Here is a 19,039-nt window from a genome sequence, read left to right on the forward strand (position 1 = left end):
ACTAGATCATGCAGGTGAGGTCTGAGGAGCCTCGGGAAATTGCTGATGAGACTCTGCTACTCCCAAGTATGAGTCTAGGACCAACGTCATTGGCATCACCTGGGAGCTTGTGACAAATACAGACTCTCAGGCCCCGGCCAGACATTCCGAACTGGAACTGGCACTTTATCCAGCTCCCCAGGTGACTCATGTGCACACTTGGTTTTAGAAACACAGATGTGGGAACAGTACGCTCCCAGAATGGAATTAACATGGATGTGTTCTGGAATAGGAACCAGAAATAGAAGCTAGAAAAAATACAAAAAAATGGGGGCTCAGGGTCACTCTGGAGGAAGTAATCAGAACCTATTTGTAAGGCTAAAATAAAAGAATACCGTGAAAGACAGAAATTTGTAAAGAAACTCCTCATGAGGCAAAAAAGCTGAAAGAAAGTCTAAGATGGAATTTCCTTCTTAGGAAATTCCCCAGACCCCCATAATTCTTACTGGTGTTTCATGGTAAATAGTCCAACTACTGGCATACCTTGGAGCTATTGCGGGTTTGGTTCCAGACTACTGCAATAAAGTTATATTTATTGCAATAAAGTGAGTCAGTCATTTTGTTTGTGGAAGGTCTTGCCTTCAGTTTATGAAATATGCAACATCTGTGCTGCACAATAAATGAGGTATGCCTGTATGTGATTAGATTAATGACACCCCACCACCACCCAGAGGAAGGGGAAGATACGCTTTAAGAATGACTTGGGATAGGTGAGAGAGGTAGAAAGAGCTTTTTGGGAAAAACTATAACCATGACATAGTTATACAGCACTTTTCTAGAAATTAAGTATCTAGAAATCTTCGATTTTTATTTTTATTTTTTTTTTTTATTTATTTTTTTACAGGGACAGAGAGAGAGTCAGAGAGAGGGATAGATAGGGACAGAGAGACAGGAATGGAAAGAGATGAGAAGCATCAATCATCAATTTTTCATTGCAACACCTTAGTTGTTCATCAATTGCTTTCTCATATGTGCCTTGACCGTGGGCCTTCAGCAGACCGAGTAACCCCTTGCTCAAGCCAGCGACCTTGGATCCAAGCTGGTGAGCTTTTGCTCAAACCAGATGAGCCTGCGCTCAAGCTGGTGACCTCAGGGTCTCGAACCTGGGTCCTCTGCATCCCAGTCTGACACTCTATCCACTGCGCCACCGCCTGGTCAGGCTAGACATCTTCAATTTTTAAAATATAGCTGTAAAAGTACAAGAAGTTGAAAAAGGCTTTGACATACTCATATTCAAGCCTGCATACTTAATTCTGTAACAGGCCCGTAGACTCACACCCATTCAACATTAACACGTAGTTGTTAGATGGGAGCTCCTCACGCAGGTGTAGAGTAACAAGGAGTGACCGATGCAGATGTGGTCGCTGCCCTCCTGAGTTCTAGTCTGGCTCCCTCTCTCAGGTGTGACTCTTACTGAACACACTGCTGTGATAGAGTCGGCTATTGAAGCACAGCCCACATCAGAATCAACACATTTTTCTAAGAGAAACAAAACGACCAAAAATCTGATGCCTAGAGTTAAGACAGGTAAAATATTAATATTCAGGTGCACAATAGGGGAAACCTCACAGCCTTGGGCCACTCAGTCTAGAAGCACACAGCCCAGTCTACAATAGAGCGGTCTCACAGCCCAGGACAAACTTGCGACTTATGATGACCCTGGATCACTGGGAAGAGATTTAATCATTTTTAACAAGTCTGTTCAACTTAATGCTTCAAGTAAATAAGTAATACATTTTTTTAAGTTTCCCATCAAAAGTGGCTTTTAAATGTTTAAACGGTGTGGTGAGAGGAATGCTTTTGTTAATCATGAAAAATTAATATACTTCCAAAAAAAGAGACACTAATGAATTAAACCCAAGATGATGCTACTGTGTCTGTTGTTGTTATTGATACAGAGACCATAAAGGGAATATTGTCTTCCCTTTGCATTTTAATATTTCAAGGGAGCAAATAAAAATAACTATTCTGATTGATTCATGTCAATTAGAGGACAGACTCTTAGAACTAACTCTAATTTTTGACCAATTTAAGAAGCTAAGGGCATCTTATTGAAAAGTAAGTCTAATTTCCTCCATCTATAAATTTGGCAGAGATGAATTTTCAGAACCCAGTTTTAGACACTCCTCTGAGAAATGGACCCTCATCTCATGAATGGTGAAAACAGTGAAGTGACACTTTGCATACAGAGCATTTTGCTGTGTGGTAATAACCATGAATAAGAGACTCATCACAAGTTTTTCTCTTCCTAGGTGCCATCAACAAATATCCACCAATAAACTTCAAAACAAAGTGCAACAGACTCAGCTCTACAATTCTGAAGGAGCCCCCACAGCAGTTGCGAAGGTACTGTCTGCTTGGTATTACTTGATAAATGAATGCACCCTCCTCCTCCTCCTCCTCCTCCTTCTCCTCCTCCTCCTCCTTCTCCTCCTCTTTCCTCCTCCTCCTTCTTCCCCTCCTTCTCCTCCTCCTCCTCCTCTTCCTCCTCCTCCTCCTTTTTCTCCTCCTCCTCCTTCTCCTCCTTCTTCCTCCTCCTCCTCCTCCTTCTTCCCCTCCTTCTCTTCCTCCTCCTCCTCCTCTTCCTCCTCCTCCTCCTTCTCCTCCTCCTTCCTCCTCCTCCTTCTTCCCCTCCTTCTCCTCCTTCTCCTCCTCCTCCTCCTCTTCCTCCTCCTCCTTTTTCTCCTCCTCCTCCTCCTCTTCCTCCTCCTCCTCCTCCTTCTCCTCCTCTTTCCTCCTCCTCCTTCTTCCCCTCCTTCTCCTCCTTCTCCTCCTCTTCCTCCTCCTCCTCCTTTTTCTCCTCCTCCTCCTTCTCCTTCTCCTCCTTCTTCCTCCTCCTCCTCCTTCTTCCCCTCCTTCTCCTCCTTCTCCTCCTCCTCCTCCTCTTCCTCCTCCTCCTTTTTCTCCTCCTCCTCCTTCTCCTTTTCCTCCTTCTTCCTCCTCCTCCTCCTTCTCCTCTTCCTCTTCTTCTCCTCCTCCTCCTCCTCTTTTTTTCTTCCTCTTCCCCTTCCCCTCCTTCTCCACCACCTTCTTCTTCTTTCTTCTTCTTCTTCCCCTTCCCCTCCACTTCCCCTTCTCCTTCTTCTTCCTCCTCTTCTTCTTCCTGCTCCCCCTCCCCCTCCCCCCTCCTCCTCCCCTCCCCTCCTTCTCCCCTCTCCCTCATTCTCCCTTCTTTCTCCCTTCCTTCCCTTTCTCCCTCTCCTCCCCCTTCTCCCCCTCTTCCCCCTCCTATCCCTCCTCCTTATGTAAATGATATGTGGGAGACATTTGGGGAAATTTGAATATGAACAATATGCTTGATGATATTGATTCACATGGATTTCCTTATGTGTGGTAATGGCAGCATGTCAGTGTAGGAATGTCCTCATTCTTGAGAGAGGTATGCTAAAGTATTTAAGAGTAACATGCATGATGTCTGCAGCCTTCTTTCAGACAGTTCTCCTAAGGGGAAGTAGAAAGGTGTGTGTGTATGTTTGTGTATGCATATATTCAATAGTATGTGTATATATAGATATACATGTGTGTGCATGTGTGTGTGTGTGTGTGCAGAATAGCAAGATGGTAACAGTGAAAATCATTTAGGTGAAAGGAATACAGCCATTTATTCATGGTTCTGCTCTTTATAATATTCCATGAGCTTGACTATTTTCAAAATAAAAAATAAATTATAAAACTCAATGGATGGATTAAAAAGAGTAATAGACACATCTGAAGAAAAAGCAATGGGCTGGAAAATAAAGATGAAGAAATTACTCAGAATACAGAAAAGACAAATGTAAGAAGTTTACAGACAGTACAGATGAAAAGATCTAACCTATCTAATTAGAATTCTAGAAAGATAAAATAGAAATAATGAATGAGGGACTATTGAAAGACAAAGAGATAATCACTCTCAAGATATGAAAGACATGAATTAAAAGATGAAGAAAAGACAAGCTGTAACAAGCAGGATAAATAAAAAGAAATAGCAATTAGATGAAGTAGAGGAATGCAGAACACCAAGCCCAAAAGACACTTAAAAGCAGCTAGGAAGATCATCTACAAAGAAACCGCCATGAAGCTGGCAGAGGAATTACCAGTAGCAATAGTGGAAGGCACGATGCTATTGAGAACCTTTAAAGTAACGGGAGAAAATATTTTCAACTTAGAAAAACTATCTTTCAAAAATAATGGCAAAGCAAAGACAACTTGAGTAAACAGACAAACAAAACAAAACAAAAAAACAATAGTTTACCACATATTTGCTGAGGGAACTTCTAAAGTATGTGTTTCAAGGAAAATAAAAATGACCACAGAATGAAAGGCTGAGATGCAAGAAGGATAAATGCTAAAAAAAATCTGTCAATATTTCAATGAATATAAACAAATGCTGTAGTTTTAAATAATAGCAGTATCTAATTTGTGGGGTTACAAAATGGCTGTACTTGTTAACAAAGCTCTGGAAATATTTGGCACCTCCTGATTTTAACAGAAAAAAATAATTGTACTAGGACTATGTATGTTAGTAAATACTTAATTACATATTGCCTAAACATGAGAAAAGGCATTGAACAATAAAATCATCTTTGGTTATTAGAAACAAACAAACATAATAAATATAAAATATTGTAATGAAAAGGCAGGAAAGGGAGAAAAGGACAAGGAGAAAGCACAAAGTAAGATAGCAGCATCAAATCCATTTAAATATATCAGTAATCAAAACACAAATACAGCCTGACCAGGTGGTGGCGCAGTGGATAGAGCGTCAGACTGGGATGCGGAAGGACCCAGGTTTGAGACCCCGAGGTCACCAGCTTGAGCGCGGGCTCATCTGGAGCAAGGCTCGCCAGCTTGGACCCAAGGTTGCTGGCTCGAGCAAGGAGTTACTTGGTTTGCTGAAGGCCCGCGGGCAAGGCACATGTGAGAAAGCAATCAATGAACAGCTAAGGTGTCACAATAAAAAACAAATGATGCTTCTCATCTCTCTCCGTTCCCGTCTGTCTGTCCCTAACTATCTCTCTCTCTCTCTCTGAAAAAAAAAAAGATTAAAAAAAAAATAACACAAATACATAGGCAAAACACGTCAGTTACTATCAGAGATTGATGGATTTAAGAAACAAAATAATATCCAGCTATAATTGTTTTTGAGAGACATAGCTACAAAATAAGAAATGGAAAAGTTCAAAAAAAACATTATGGGGGGAAATATATCAGGCAAATGTTTTTAAAAGAAAGCTGGAATAGCTATATTAATATCGGACAAAATATACTTTTAAACAACACCATTTTGTGGGAATAAAGAGGGTTACTACATGACAAAGTGTTCAATCCTGAAGAAGATAGAACAATTCTAAATTTATAAGAGGGTAATAAAACCTCAAAATACACAAAGTGGAAATTGAAAAACTACACGGAGAAATTGTCACAGAACTCTCAAAGTGGGAGATTTCAGTATAGCAGTTTGAATGTTGAGAAGTAAAGAAGCAGACAAAACTTAGCGAAGAAGTAAAGGATTTAATTATCAGCGACAGACTTGACTTAATAGACTCATTTAGAACCCTGCACAGAAAAATGAGACATTCTTCTGAAGAACACATGGAACACGAACAGCTGTTGAATCAAGGTAGAGTTTACGGTGCTCATTGTGCAATTTTTAACTTACCAAGTAAGTGTCAGCACACCTGTAAGAATTGGTGCCATCCATCCAAATGATCTAATCACACTGCAATTAAGTTAGAAATGAATAAGAACGGTATTTTTAAAGACCATATATTTTTTAATTAAAGTCACAATCTAAATAATGGGTTAAAAATAATGAAAAGGTAAACACACTTAGAACTGTATAATAATCAAAATATTATGTGTCAAAACTTGTGGGATAATCTCTCGTAGCAATATTTTAGCCAATATATCTCCATGGGCAAGTAAAATAAAGGACAAAATAAACAAATGGGACTGACTATATCAAACTAAAAAATTTTTATACAGCAAAAGACACCTTTAACAAAATAAAAAGACAACCCACACAATGGGAGAACATATTTGCCAATACATCTGATAAGGGATTGATAACCAAAATTTATAAAGAATTTGTAAAACTCAACACCAGGAAGGTAAATAATCCAATCAAAAATGGGTCAAAGAACTGAATAGACACTTCTCCAAACAGGACATATAGATGGCCAATGGACATATGAAAAAATCTTCAACATCACTAATCATTAGAGAAATGCAAATTAAAACCACAATAAGATATCACCTCACACCTGTTAGAATAGCGCTCATTAACAAATCAACACACAATAAGTGCTGGCGAGGATGTGGAGAAAAGGGCACCCTCCTGCACTGCTGGTGGAAATGCAGACTGGTGCAGCCACTGTGGGAAGCCATATGGAGTTTCCTCAAAAAATTAAAAATGGAACTGCCCTTTGACCCAGCTATCCCACTATTAGGAATATATCCCAAGAACACCACAGCACTGTTTCAAAAGGAGAAATGCACCCTCATGTTTATTGCAGCATTGTTTACAATAGCCAAGATCTGGAAACAGCCCAAGTGCCCATCAGTGGACGAGTGGATTAAAAAGCTGTGGTATACACACACAATGAAATACTACATGGCCATGCAAAAGAAGGAAATCTTACCTTTTGTGACAACATGGATGGACCTGGAGACTATTATGCTAAGTGAAATAATAGTGAATAACAGGCAGAGAAAAACCAATATATGATTTCACTTATATGTGGAATCTAATGAACAAAGTGAACTGAGGAACAGAATAGAGGCAGGGGTTTGGTCACAGGGACCGGAGACACAGCTGTCAGAGGGAAGGGGGATGAGGGGATGGGATCAGAGAAGGTGAAGGGATTAGTGAAACTATATATACATAACACAGAGATACAGATAACAGGACAGCAAACCCCAGAGGGAAGGGGAGAGGGAGTTAGGGGGAGGGGGCAAAAGGGGTGTAAATAGGGACAAGGGGGTGGGGGGTGAGGGTGCTATATTCAGTGGGACACTTGAATCCATGTTAACACAAAATTAATTTAAAAAACTGTGGGATACACTAGAATTCATAATTTAGGGAAGTTTATAGTCTTAATCGTTATATTAGGAAAATTTTTTAACCCTACAAATTAATGAGTTAAACATTGCTCTTAAGATGTTATAGAATGGAATATACACTAAGATAGGAATCAAGTAGAACTTAATACTTTTAAGATATTTTAAAAAGTGTCAACAAAGGCACCCCTGGCTGGGTAGCTCAGTTGGTTAGAGCATTTTCCTGATAAGAAAATGTTGCCGGTTCGATCCCCAGTCAGGGCACATACAGGAACAGATTGATGTTCCTGTCTCTCTATCCCTTCCCCTCTCTCTAAAATCAATATATAAATTTTAAAAAAAAAAAAAAAGTGTCGGCCCTGGCCGGTTGGCTCAGTGGTAGAGCAACGGCCTGGCGTGCGGGGAACCCGGGTTCGATTCTCTCTTCCCCTCCTGCAGCTGAGGCTCCATTGGAGCAAGGATGGCCCGGGCGCTGGGGATGGCTCCTTGGCCTCTGCCCCAGGCGCTACAGAGCATCGCCCCCTGGTGGGCAGAGCATCGCCCCTGGTGGGCGTGCCGGGTGGATCCCGGTGGGGCGCATGCGGGAGTCTGTCTGACTGTCTCTCCCCGTTTCCAGCTTTCCAGCTTCAGAAAAATACAAAAAAAAAAAAAAGTGTCAACAAAAGAAAAAGCTAGTTCTTTTAAGAATTAATAATAAATACGTCTTTTGCCTGTATGAATACTACTTACATTTTTAAAATTAGAAATAATTTAAATCAAGTAGAAGGAGGTTTCTTTGTTTCCGTGGTAAATCATGCTGTCCTAGCACGCACACACCTGCCCACATCGGACTGCAATCAGATGTGCGTGCACCAGCCGCTGGGGATCACACACAGGCAGAGGCCTTCTGCGGTGTGTCGACTTTTACTTGTGCAGTTTGTGCATTTCTGCATGGTGAGCAGAGCCAGAGGAGCTCCCGCTCCAGAGTGAAGCCTCCGCCTGCCATGGCTCTCCTCACTTTGCTGGGAGAACGGGGAACTGTCCAGCAGCAAATGCTTTCTGAAGTCAGGCCTAAAACACGCCTGCGTAGTCAGTCCACCAAGAGTGGGGCTCCCCCTGCTGCAGGTGCCTGGAAGTGTGGGAAAGGGCTTTACATTTGCATTTGCATTTGCATTTGCATTTGCATTGAGTTCCACACAATATGCAGTTGGCCATAACTGCGAGGGCCGACACAGTAGACAGTTTGTAAAAATTAAAAGGCATTTTTGGAAACTGCTCCCACCTTGCTTTTGAAGAGCAATATAAGTAACAGAGGGGATTCACAGTGCAGTGCTTTTGGACAGAAAGTTTCTTTTCCCATCTCCACACTGCCTTAGATATACCTGGAGGCTCAGCTTCCCCTCTGTATCCAAAATGGGTGAAGTGTTAGGAACTGACAGGGGCATCAGGAATTAAGACATGAAACCCATATCTCTGTTGATGAACTAACTCCCTGATGCTTGCTGTGTTAGGCTGGGACATCCCAGGACTTCTCTAAATGACCGAAGACTGAAATGAAAGGTAACAAGCCACACAGCTGCTTCTGAAACTCCCTGCCAGAGCCCTTCCCAGGAAGTGAAGCCGAACTGACATATGGAATTGAGGAAGCTGAGCGTGCTTGCTAGGCAGGAGGTCCGGTCAGAGAGATGACCTGCCAAGTCCTCAGAATGACCTGCATAGGATTGGATGGTTCTGCTGGGAGACTGTAAGAAATTTAGGTAGAAGCTGGTTCTTACCAGACAGAAAAGAAAGGAATGGGACCGAAGCACAATCAGCCAAGGGCACAGATGGCCAGTGAGAGTGGGATTGCAGGGCAGCCTCTCTGTAAGCATAACTTAGATCTGCTCGGAGGCAATAAAAGCCACCTGCTTATTGCTTCAGTCAGTCAGGGAAGCACTTGCGCCAGACTTGAAAGCGTTGGCAGACCAGAGCCAGAACAACTCAACTGTAAAAATGGACACCGTCACCAATGCCATATGAATAATACATCTGTTGTAATTCTGCTTCCAAAGTATGTTTTTGGGGACACAAAATATGTATGTTAAAATAAAAAAAGAATTGTCAAAATAGAAGCCATCTTGTCTGCATTTTCTACTGCAGTGCATCCAGTCAACTAGTAGGTGCAGTGTGGCTGACCCCGGATTACCTGCGTAGACGGAGGAATCTGTGATCACAGAGAACCGAACTCTACTATGAGTGCCATCCACCTCATTTTATCTAGTTGCCACATCTTTCCACAGGCTTCGCTGGAAGTGGGCACAGGTTGCAAAATGAATTGACTATTTCATCTCTATTTCTTTATTTTGACTACCTACTGTTGGAGTTACCGATCAGTAAAGAAGTATCTGAACAATATAGAGCAGTAGAAAGAAATATATAAAGTCTATCTGATTCCCAAACAAGGTAATCAAATGATTCTTATCACATGTTTAACTAGTACAAGCTCCGATGTACAACAGAGTGGGGGGGAAAGGAATTGAGAGATATGATATTTATCACGTTCAACCCTAAAGAATATAAATGATTGGGAGGGGGGAGATAGCAATGCTATATATAGTAAAGAAGCACTTACCATTTTAACAACTTTTTCTTAACAAAGAGGAAGGAATATAGCCAAGATAACTAAACTTACCATAAAAGATATCCAATGGGAGGGAGGGGAGAGACCAGTGCAGATAAGATAAACTCAAGCCATGGAAACAGTATGTTCAAGACTTAAAAGGATGCAATCTCCATGATCAGCAGAGCCATGTTTGATGCAGAAAGACAATTAGGACTTTGGGGAATTTGAGTTCAAAATATTGAGTCTTGAAATTAATAAAGAATACAGAGAAGAGCAAAAATGTGGGAAGGCGTGAGGAAATTGTATTCGTACTGAAATTTAGCCACGACTGCTTTTCTTGGTAACTGGGAGAAGTTTGTTGATCAACTTAGGGCGTTCCTGATAGCCTTGATGGAAAGGAACTGAGGAATACTTTGGGATTTGAGCTTCAGAAGCCTAGACATGTAGTAGATGATGCAATGGAGGCTTCAGGGTCTGTGGAACGTGAATGGCAAGGTTTTCTTTGTTGGCTTGATGTCTTGATGTCTCCTTCACCCCTATCGTTATAGACGAAAGAAGGTATGTGGTGTGTGTGAGAGATGGATGGATAAATAGGTGAAAGGACAGGAGGGAGGAAAGAAAGAGATCACATTCATTTATGCTTTCGTTAGACAAATACTAAATGTGTACTGGGTGCTCAGAAACTTTTTCATTTCTGGGATTACTGTGGTGACCAGGTATGAGCTTGTGAAACTTAATTTCTGTCTGGGAGGGTGAAAGGGTGGAGAACGGATCACAGAGAAGGTTACAAGTAAATTAAAATGTAGGTAGTAGTGTTATGAAAAAACAAGAGCATGATGTACTGAGTGACTAGAAGAGGGAGTCAGACTTGGTAGTCTCTGATGAGGTACTATTTGAACCAAATCTGAATAAGCAAGAGCCCACCATAGGAAGTTCTGAGTGGAACATGTCCCGTGAAGAAGAAACTTTGCTGTTAAAATTATACTTCTGTACACTCTGACAAGATGTATTATCAGCTTCCGATACACCTGCCAGTTTAATAATGCCCACTTTAGTAATCCTAATAAAATTACCCTGAAAGAAAGATGCAATAAGAGGTGGGTACAACAACTGATTTAAGAAGGGAGATTAATATAGTCCAGGGGTCAGGAACCTATGGCTTGCGAGCCAGATGTGGCTCTTTTGATGGCTGCATCTGGCTCGCAGACAAATCTTTAATTAAAAAAAAATAATGTTAAAAATATAAAACATTCTCATGTATTACAATCCATTCATTTCCTACTGCTCATGTTCATGGTTGCGGGCGGCTGGAGCCAATCACAGCTGTCCTCCGGGACAACACCAAATTTTTATTGGATAATGCATAACTTACACGGGTCGTTGTATGGCTCTCACGGAAATACATTTTAAAATATGTGGCATTCATGGCTCTCTCAGCCAAAAAGGTTCCCGACCCCTGATATAGTCTTATTAAAGTTGAAATGGCATTTATCTTTGTTGTTGTTTTTTTGTGTGTGTGTTGTTGTGTAGCTTTGTTACTGGACCACATAAAGCTGCCCTTAAAGAAGATGCATTACAAAAGGCAAAATCCTTTCAAGATAAAAAATATGCATCAAGAGTAGCAAGAGACAGCAGAGCTAATGCTGTTCGAAATTTTACCAGAAATACATACCGTACCTTTAAAACTGGAAAAAAGGTGATAAAAACTGTTCCCAAATGACATGATCAAGTGCTTGAAGAACTTATAACCTTAGGAAGCATGGTAAGACTCTGGGCCTGCATAACTAAACTGACTGCCAAACTCTGGGTAACTTTTAGATATTTGCCTATCTCCGGAGCTCCACTCTGGAGGGCTGGACAAACCTCAGGTTGTAAAATACGAGGCAACTCGACCTCCTGCACTTATTGGTATTAAGATATATCATGTCCATTTATTTGACCACTCCTGAGAATTCCAGCATGCTAAGATGGATATATTCAAGAACTGTTATTATTAAAAGATGGAAGAGTGAAGAAGAATTTTGAAAGGTCTAATGAAGATGAATTATAATTGGAGGTAAATAGTGTATTACATGTGTGTACATGGGCTAGTGCTATTGATAGTTCTTTTGATTACTGGTCACTGTCCAGTCCGATTCCTGCAATGGAGCTGTCTTTCTCAGTTTGGTGCTGTTGAATCAAAGATTGTTTTGAAAGACCCCAACATTTACCTTAGAAATTGATGCTGTGGTGTATCATAATTTTGAAAGTTTGGCCTTGCACAAAAAGTCCATTTAAACACATCACTGAGTAGTCCTCCACTAGCTTTGTGCTGGAAGATTTCCTCCCATCTTCTGCGGTTGTTAACTTGGACAGGTGGGAAGCAGAGGGTAATTTTTCCCCCAGCTCCAAATCCTCCCTAACTCACTGAGAAACTCATTAATGCCCCAGAATATAAATTAACTGCTTTTGAGCTATAAATTCCCTCTTCATTATATAGAGCCTCCTGCCTGGCTATTTTCATGAACTTTTATCCTTTTTTTTCCCATTATGGTCATTTATTACTTTTTATTCATCTATATATTCTGTAGACAAGGAGAATAAAGACACAACTTGTCACAGGTGAGCTCTGAGTTACTTTTACCCATCAGGTAGCTACTTAGTAAACAGCATGAAGCAGGAGTGGCCGAGCTCTGCAAATTCCTTAAATAAAAGCACACCAACTGTGGAAAGATAGAGAAGTTGTTAATGTTTTCATCTTTAAATATATATGGGGTTGCAGAGATGCAAAAGAGGTCAGAGAGAGTTAAATCAGGAAACGTCTTCAATGTGCCTCACCTCACCCAGCACCTTCTGACAGCTCTCTCCTTCCCCTAGCCAGATCTTATAACTAATTGTTAATCTTATGACGGGGCTGATATTTTCACCGAAACACCAAAGTAGCATTATTTAATCTAGACACAATGTTCAGACCTTACCTCAAATGTGAGAGTGGCTCCACAGTTGATAGCAGTTGCCCTGCGAGGCAGGATATCACTCTATTCAGAAAGGGAGAGAGCCCCTGCTTGGGAGCATGGGGCGGATGGTTCTGACACCTACCGCCAGTGGGTATGGTCTTTCTTTTCTATACCTCTGTTCATAAAACCTGGGAAAAGAGGGCATTCTGCAGTGTGTTTTCAAACCACTCCTGCCATCCTTACTAAGGCAACTCCACAGAGATAGCTCCCAGTGTCTTCGGGGGAGGCAAGGAGTTTAATTAAATGTCATATTCATACTCAGGTAATCCAGAAAAATAGAGCACATCAGGTTTCTTCATATCCTGAGTGGACTTAAAGCTTCAGGAAAAAAATTATGTTCCAAGTACAGGAAATTAATGAGCAATATTTAAGAGAGATGTTAATAAAAGGGATTTTTCTGGTTAACTTTGTGAATTAGGACAACGCTCTAAGCAACCGAGCTATCCAGCCAAGGCTAGTTCACTTTGGATTAAGCAAAAACTCCTTTCTTCTGTTTATTGCTAGAAATACTTTTAAAATGTATTTGTCTTCTGCATCGATAAGGAAAGTACACCAAACATACAGTCCCTTGGTGATCGAGATTATTTTAGCATTTGGGGTCACGTTTTTAATCATTAATAAGTGAAGGATCTGAAACATACCGCAAATATTTCCTCTAAAAAATAAATCCCTAATGTTAGCATTTTTTCATGATTTATCTCTTTCTCCTAAATGGGGAACACTGCAAAAAATAAGTGTAAGTTAAATAAAACCCTAATTCAACAAAGCAGCACACAAAAAGCAGTGATGTTTCCTGATTTAATGTGTAAATCAATGAACTGATTGTAAAGTACATGCCTCCTATTATCTCCGTGCTGAGTTATGAGTTAAACGTGTTGAAGAAAAAAAATGTAGAGGTCAAAAAGAAATGCAACTCAACACAGCATCAGATTGTAATACTTAGTAACAACTCAACCAAATGTCCTCTTTTAAAATGGGGGAAAGTGTAAGAGGGAGAAGAATGGATGATAAGAAGGTCAAGTGAGAAAAGAATTCTAGCTCTGGCAGCCTACTCCATTTTCCTCAGCATTTCCCAGGTTGATCAGTCCTGGATTATCCAGTAGCTCCAGGCTCGAAGCCCATTTTCAGTGTAACAGTTTTGTCTCCAAAAAAAAAGTTCTCCCCCAAACTCAGCAGACTCAAAATCTGACTTAGTAGCTAGAAACTGTAAATAAGGTCTTAGCAGACTTGACAGGAGTCAAAGGCAACGCAACTGAACAATGCAAAAGCTTTTCAGTTTGATGTAGTCCCATTTGTTTGTTCTTGCTTTTGTTGCCCTTGCCCAGAGAGGCACAGCCAAAAAAATGTTGCTAAGATCAATGTCAAAGAGTTTACTGCCTGTTTTCTTCTAGTTGTATGGTTTCAGGTCATACATTTAAGTCTTTAATCCATTTTGAGTCCATTTTTGTATATGCAAGAAAGTGGTCCAGATTATTATTATTATTTTTTGCATGTATGTATAGTTTTCCCAACAACATTCACTGAAGAGACTGTCATTTCCCTGTTGTGTATTCTTGCCTCCCTTGTCACAGATTGACCGTGTATACATGGGTTCTCAATTCTGTTCCATTGATCTGTGTCTGGTTTTGTGCCAGTACCATACTGTTTTTATTTCTACAGCTTGTAGTACAGTTTGAAATTGGGGGGCATGATACCTACATCATTTTTCTTTCTCAAGATTGCTTTGGCAATTCAGGATCTTTCATGGTTTTATATAAATTTTAGAATTATCTGTTATACTTCTGTGAAAATGACATTGTATTTTGACTTGGATTGCATTGACTCTGTAGACTACATTTTTACAGTATTAATCCTTCCAATCCATGAACATGGCATATCTTTCCATTTATTTGCGTTATATTCCATTTCTTTCATCAATGTCTTATAGTTTTTCAGAGTACAGTTCTTTCAGCTCATTGGTTAAATTTATTCCTAGGCCTTTTATACTTTTTGATGAAATTGTAAATAGGATTTTTCTTAACTTTTGTACTTTACATTTTTATTGAATTTATTGGGGTAACACTGGTTAATAAAATTATACAGGTTTCAGGTGCACCATTCTGCGTCATCTGTACTGCACTGTGTGTTCACCACCCCAAGTCTCCCTCCATCACCATCTATCCCCCTCCCCTCTTCCACCTCCCTCACCCTTTTCCCTCCTACAATCCCCAAAGTATTGTCTGTGTGTATATTTTTTTCTTTGCTTAATTTCTTCACCTTTTTTACTCAGTCCCCAATCCCCAATTCCTATCCCCTCTGATAGCTTTCAATTTGTTCTCTGTTATCTATGAGTCTGATTCTAATTTGTTAGTTTATTTTGTTCATTAGATTCCACATATAAGTGAAATCATATGTTCCTGTCTTTCTCTGACTGGCTTATTTCACTTAGCATAATAATCTCCGGGCCCATCATGCCGTTGCAAAAGGTAAGATTTCCTTTTTATTTATGGCTTAGTATTCCATTGTGTATATGTACCACAGCTTTTTATCCATTCATCTACTGGTGGTCACACTTGGGCTGCTTCCAAATCTTGGCTGTTGTAACTAACACTGCAGTGAACATAGGGGTGCGTATATTCTTTCAAATTAGTGTTTCAGGTTTCTTTGGATATATTATGGGATTTTTTCCTTAATCTCTCCTCCTGATAGCTTGTTACTAATGTACAGAAATACAACAGATTTCTGATTTTAATTTTGCAGTTTTATGTAGAGGTATGTGCCTTCTATAACCACTTTGTTAAGGACTTTTATCATAAATGGATGTTGAATTTTGTCAAATGCTTTTTATCTATTGGGATGATCATGATTTTTATCCCTATTTTTATTCTTGGTTTTGTTAACATTGTATATTGTGTACTGGTTTAGAATGTTGAACCATCCTTGCATCCCTGGAATAAATCCCACTTGATCATGGTGTATGATCCTTTTGTTGAGAATTTTTGCATCTATGTCCATCAAGGACATTGTCATTTCTTTTTGTTTGTTTGTTTGGGGGGGTTATTTTTGAGTATCCTTGTCTGGTTTCAGTCTCAGGGTAATGCTGGCTTTATAAAACTGATTCAGAAGTATTGCTTCCTCTTGCATTTTTTGGAATAGTTTGAAAGGTACAGGTATTAACTTTTCCTTTAAATGTCTGGTGGAATTTATCTGTGAAGCCATCTGGTCCTGAACTTTTTTTTTGCTGGGTGTTAGATTCCTGATTCACTTTTGTTACGAAAGGTCGGTCTGTTGAGATTTTCTATTTTTTCCCTTGTTCATTCTCAGAAGGTTGCATTTTTCTAGAAATATTTTCCATTTCTTCTAGTGTCCCATTTGTTGGTATGGTATTCTTTTATGATCCTTTGTATTTCTGTGATGTCAGTTGTAACATCTCTTTCATTTCTGATTCCATTTATTTGAGACCTCTGTTATTTTCTTAATAAGTCTGGCTAACAGTTTGTCAATTTCATGTATCTTTTTAAAGAATTAGCTCTTAGTTTCATTGATCGTTTCTTTTAGTCTCTATTTTATTTCTACTCTATTATTTATTATCTTCTTCCTTCTACTCACTTTGGGCTTTGTTCTTTTTCTAGTTCCTTTTGGTGTCAAGTTAGATTGTTTATCTGGGATTTTCCTTGTTTTTAAAGTCCAGCCTGTATTGCTATAAATTTCCTTCTTATAACTGCTTTTGCTGCATCCCATAGGTTTTTAGAAAGTTTTGTTTCCATTTTCATATGTCTCAAGATATTTATTTCTTCTTTGATCCACTTGTGTTAAATAGCACTTTGTATAGTCTCCATGTGTTTGTTTCCTTCTTGGTGATTTCTAGTTCCAACACGTTGTGCATAAAATATAGTTGACATGATTTAAGTCATGAAGATGAGTTTATTGAGACTTATTTTGTGGCCTACTGCAATCAGTCCCAGAAAATGTTCCATGTCCACTTGAAAAGAACATGTATTCTGCAGTTTAGGGATGAAATGTTCTATAAATATCTACTTCTGTTCTAATATCCTTCTTGTCTAATGTGTCATTTAAGGCCACTGTTTCCTTGTTGATGAGCTAGCCATTGATGAAAGTCCTCTACTATTATTGTATTCTGTCAATTTGTATTGACTCAATGTCCTTTATGGTTGTTAATATTATACTTAGATGCTCCTATATTGCAATTGTAAATATTTATGAATGTTATATCCCCTTCTAGGATTCACCCCATTATCACTGTGTAATGCTCTTCTTAATCTCTTTTTACAGTGTGTTTTAAAGACTATTTTCTCTTATATGACCTCTGTTTCTATTTGCATGAAATATCTTTTTTCAGTCCCTTCACTTTCAGTCAGTGTGTGTGCCTCTCAATCTGTTAGTCTCTTGTAGGTAGCATATATATGGGTCTTATTTTATCATCCATTCAGCCACCCTATAGCTTTTTATTGGAACACTTATTCCATTTACACTTAAAGGAATAATAGATAAATATTAACTGCTGTTCTTTTTTTTTTTTTTTGGTAGTTTCTGTAGTTGTTCTCTGTTCCTTTCTTCTTTTGTGGTTTGCTGGGGTTTAAAGTTATGTTTGAATTCCTTTCTCTTTATTTTCTGTGTACCTTTTGTTTTCTCACTACCATGAGATTCATCTATATCAGTCTGTATAGCAGTGCAGTTTAAACTGATAGGAGCCTAAGTTTGAATACATTCTAAATGCTATTTTTACTTCCCCCTACAGTTATCTGCTGCCATAGTTTATATCTTTTTGTTGTGTGCCCCTTAAGTATTGTAATTATAGTTGATTTTCTGATTTTTTGTCTTTTAACTTTCATAACTTTTTTTTTAAAGATTTCAATTATTGATTTGAGAGAGAGAGAGAGAAGGGCAGGGGGAGGAGTGAGAAGCATCAAGTCGTAGTTGCTTCTTGTTCGTGCCCTGATCGGGCAAGCCCCATGCTTTGAACCAGCAACCCAGGTCTATGCTCTATCCACTGCACCATCACAGGTCAGGCGTTAACCTTCATAACAACTTTTTAAGTAACTGATTTAGTGCCTTTACTATATATTTGTTTACCCGTGTAATTTATTTTCACATATATATATATTTTAAATCTCTGGTTATGGCCTTTATTTTTCTGCTTAAAAAAGACCCTTTATTTCTTGTAAAGCCAGTGAGGAACTCCTTTAGTTTTTGCTTGTCTGGGAAATTGTATCTCTTTTTCAATTCTGAATGATAACCTTTCCAGGTAGAATATTCTACATTGTAGTTTCTTTCCTTTCAGCACTTTTAAATATCTGTACATCCTGCCACTCCCTTCTGGCCTGTAAAGCTTCTGCTGAGAAATCAGTTGATAGCCTTATGGGATTTCCTTTGTCTGTGACAATGTCTTGGCTCTCGTTAGGTTCATGGTTCATTTTGGAAAGCTCCGTGCTTCCTGGACCTGAAGTCTGTTACCTTCCCCACTCCTTACCTCTGTTTCATTTGAGTTTTTAACCTGTATTTTTTCTTATTCCTTCATTTGAAACATTTTCTTCTGTCTTTTCAATTTGACTTTGTGTTTGTTGCTATGAATGAGACAAAACAGCTCTCTCCTGATCCTGAAGGAGTGGCCTTGAATAGGAGCAACCTCTATGTAAACAGCATGAGCTGGGTGATTTTGCCAGGCTGGAGCTGTGTGGGTGGGTGTGGTGCCCTGGGTGCTGGCTGAGGAGGCCCAGGGCCCGGGACTCAAGGGCTGGCTGCCCAAGGATGTAGCAGGCATTTGCTGGGAGGCCACTGGCCAGAGCCGCAGCATGTGCTGGCCGAGTGGGTCAGGAAAGCTCTGGAGGCACTACAGGCCAGCTAGGGTGCTTGGACCTGGCTCCCTCCAGCACGCTGTAGGTGGAGGGGGAACGTAAACAAAGACGCCCCAACTGAAATCGGTACCTCTGATTCCAGACAGTTCTCACAGTTCCGTTTAGCAGGCACCCTGGGGTAAGTAAATATAATAGATTTTTTTCATGTATAGTCTTATCACCGTTTTATCACTGTCTCAGCGCAGGCAAGTCTGCCCATGCGGGCCCCCCAGGATTATCCCTCCCTGCTGCAAGTCAGCCTGTGGGGTAGGGCTCCTGTCTCTCCTACCTTCTCCATGTGGTCCTGCTCTCATTGTGAAGCAGCTGTTAGTCGGCCCTCAGTTCCTCAGGAGAAACTGCTCTACACAGGTGAGTCTGGGGTGTTCCTAGGCTACCGTCTAGGAACTTCTCCATTCCTGACCATTCTGAGTAACAGGATTTTCCGATGCTTTAGTTGTTTACCTGTTTAAACACTAAGTGTAGCCTGATCCGTGGTGGCGCAGTGGATAAAGCGTCGACCTGGAATGCTGAGGTCGCCGGTTCAAAAC

At 40.0% G+C, this 19,039-nt stretch overlaps 1 protein-coding gene across 1 annotated transcript in view; it reads left to right on the forward strand.

Moving 5' to 3' along the window:
• Positions 1–18,827, forward strand: part of COL6A6 (collagen type VI alpha 6 chain) — a 123,030-nt gene extending 104,203 nt beyond the window's left edge. Inside the window, exons 35-37 of the mRNA XM_066351823.1 lie at positions 2,292–2,385; positions 11,192–11,717; positions 18,693–18,827. Coding sequence (XP_066207920.1) covers positions 2,292–2,385; positions 11,192–11,381 — 284 coding nt within the window. The 3' untranslated portion in view covers positions 11,382–11,717; positions 18,693–18,827. The remainder of the gene's footprint in view (positions 1–2,291; positions 2,386–11,191; positions 11,718–18,692) is intronic.
• Positions 18,828–19,039: the final 212 nt, after the last annotated feature.

Source organism: Saccopteryx leptura, chromosome 10 (assembly GCF_036850995.1).
Source record: "Saccopteryx leptura isolate mSacLep1 chromosome 10, mSacLep1_pri_phased_curated, whole genome shotgun sequence".
In the NCBI taxonomy this organism is placed as follows: Eukaryota; Metazoa; Chordata; class Mammalia; order Chiroptera; family Emballonuridae; genus Saccopteryx; species Saccopteryx leptura.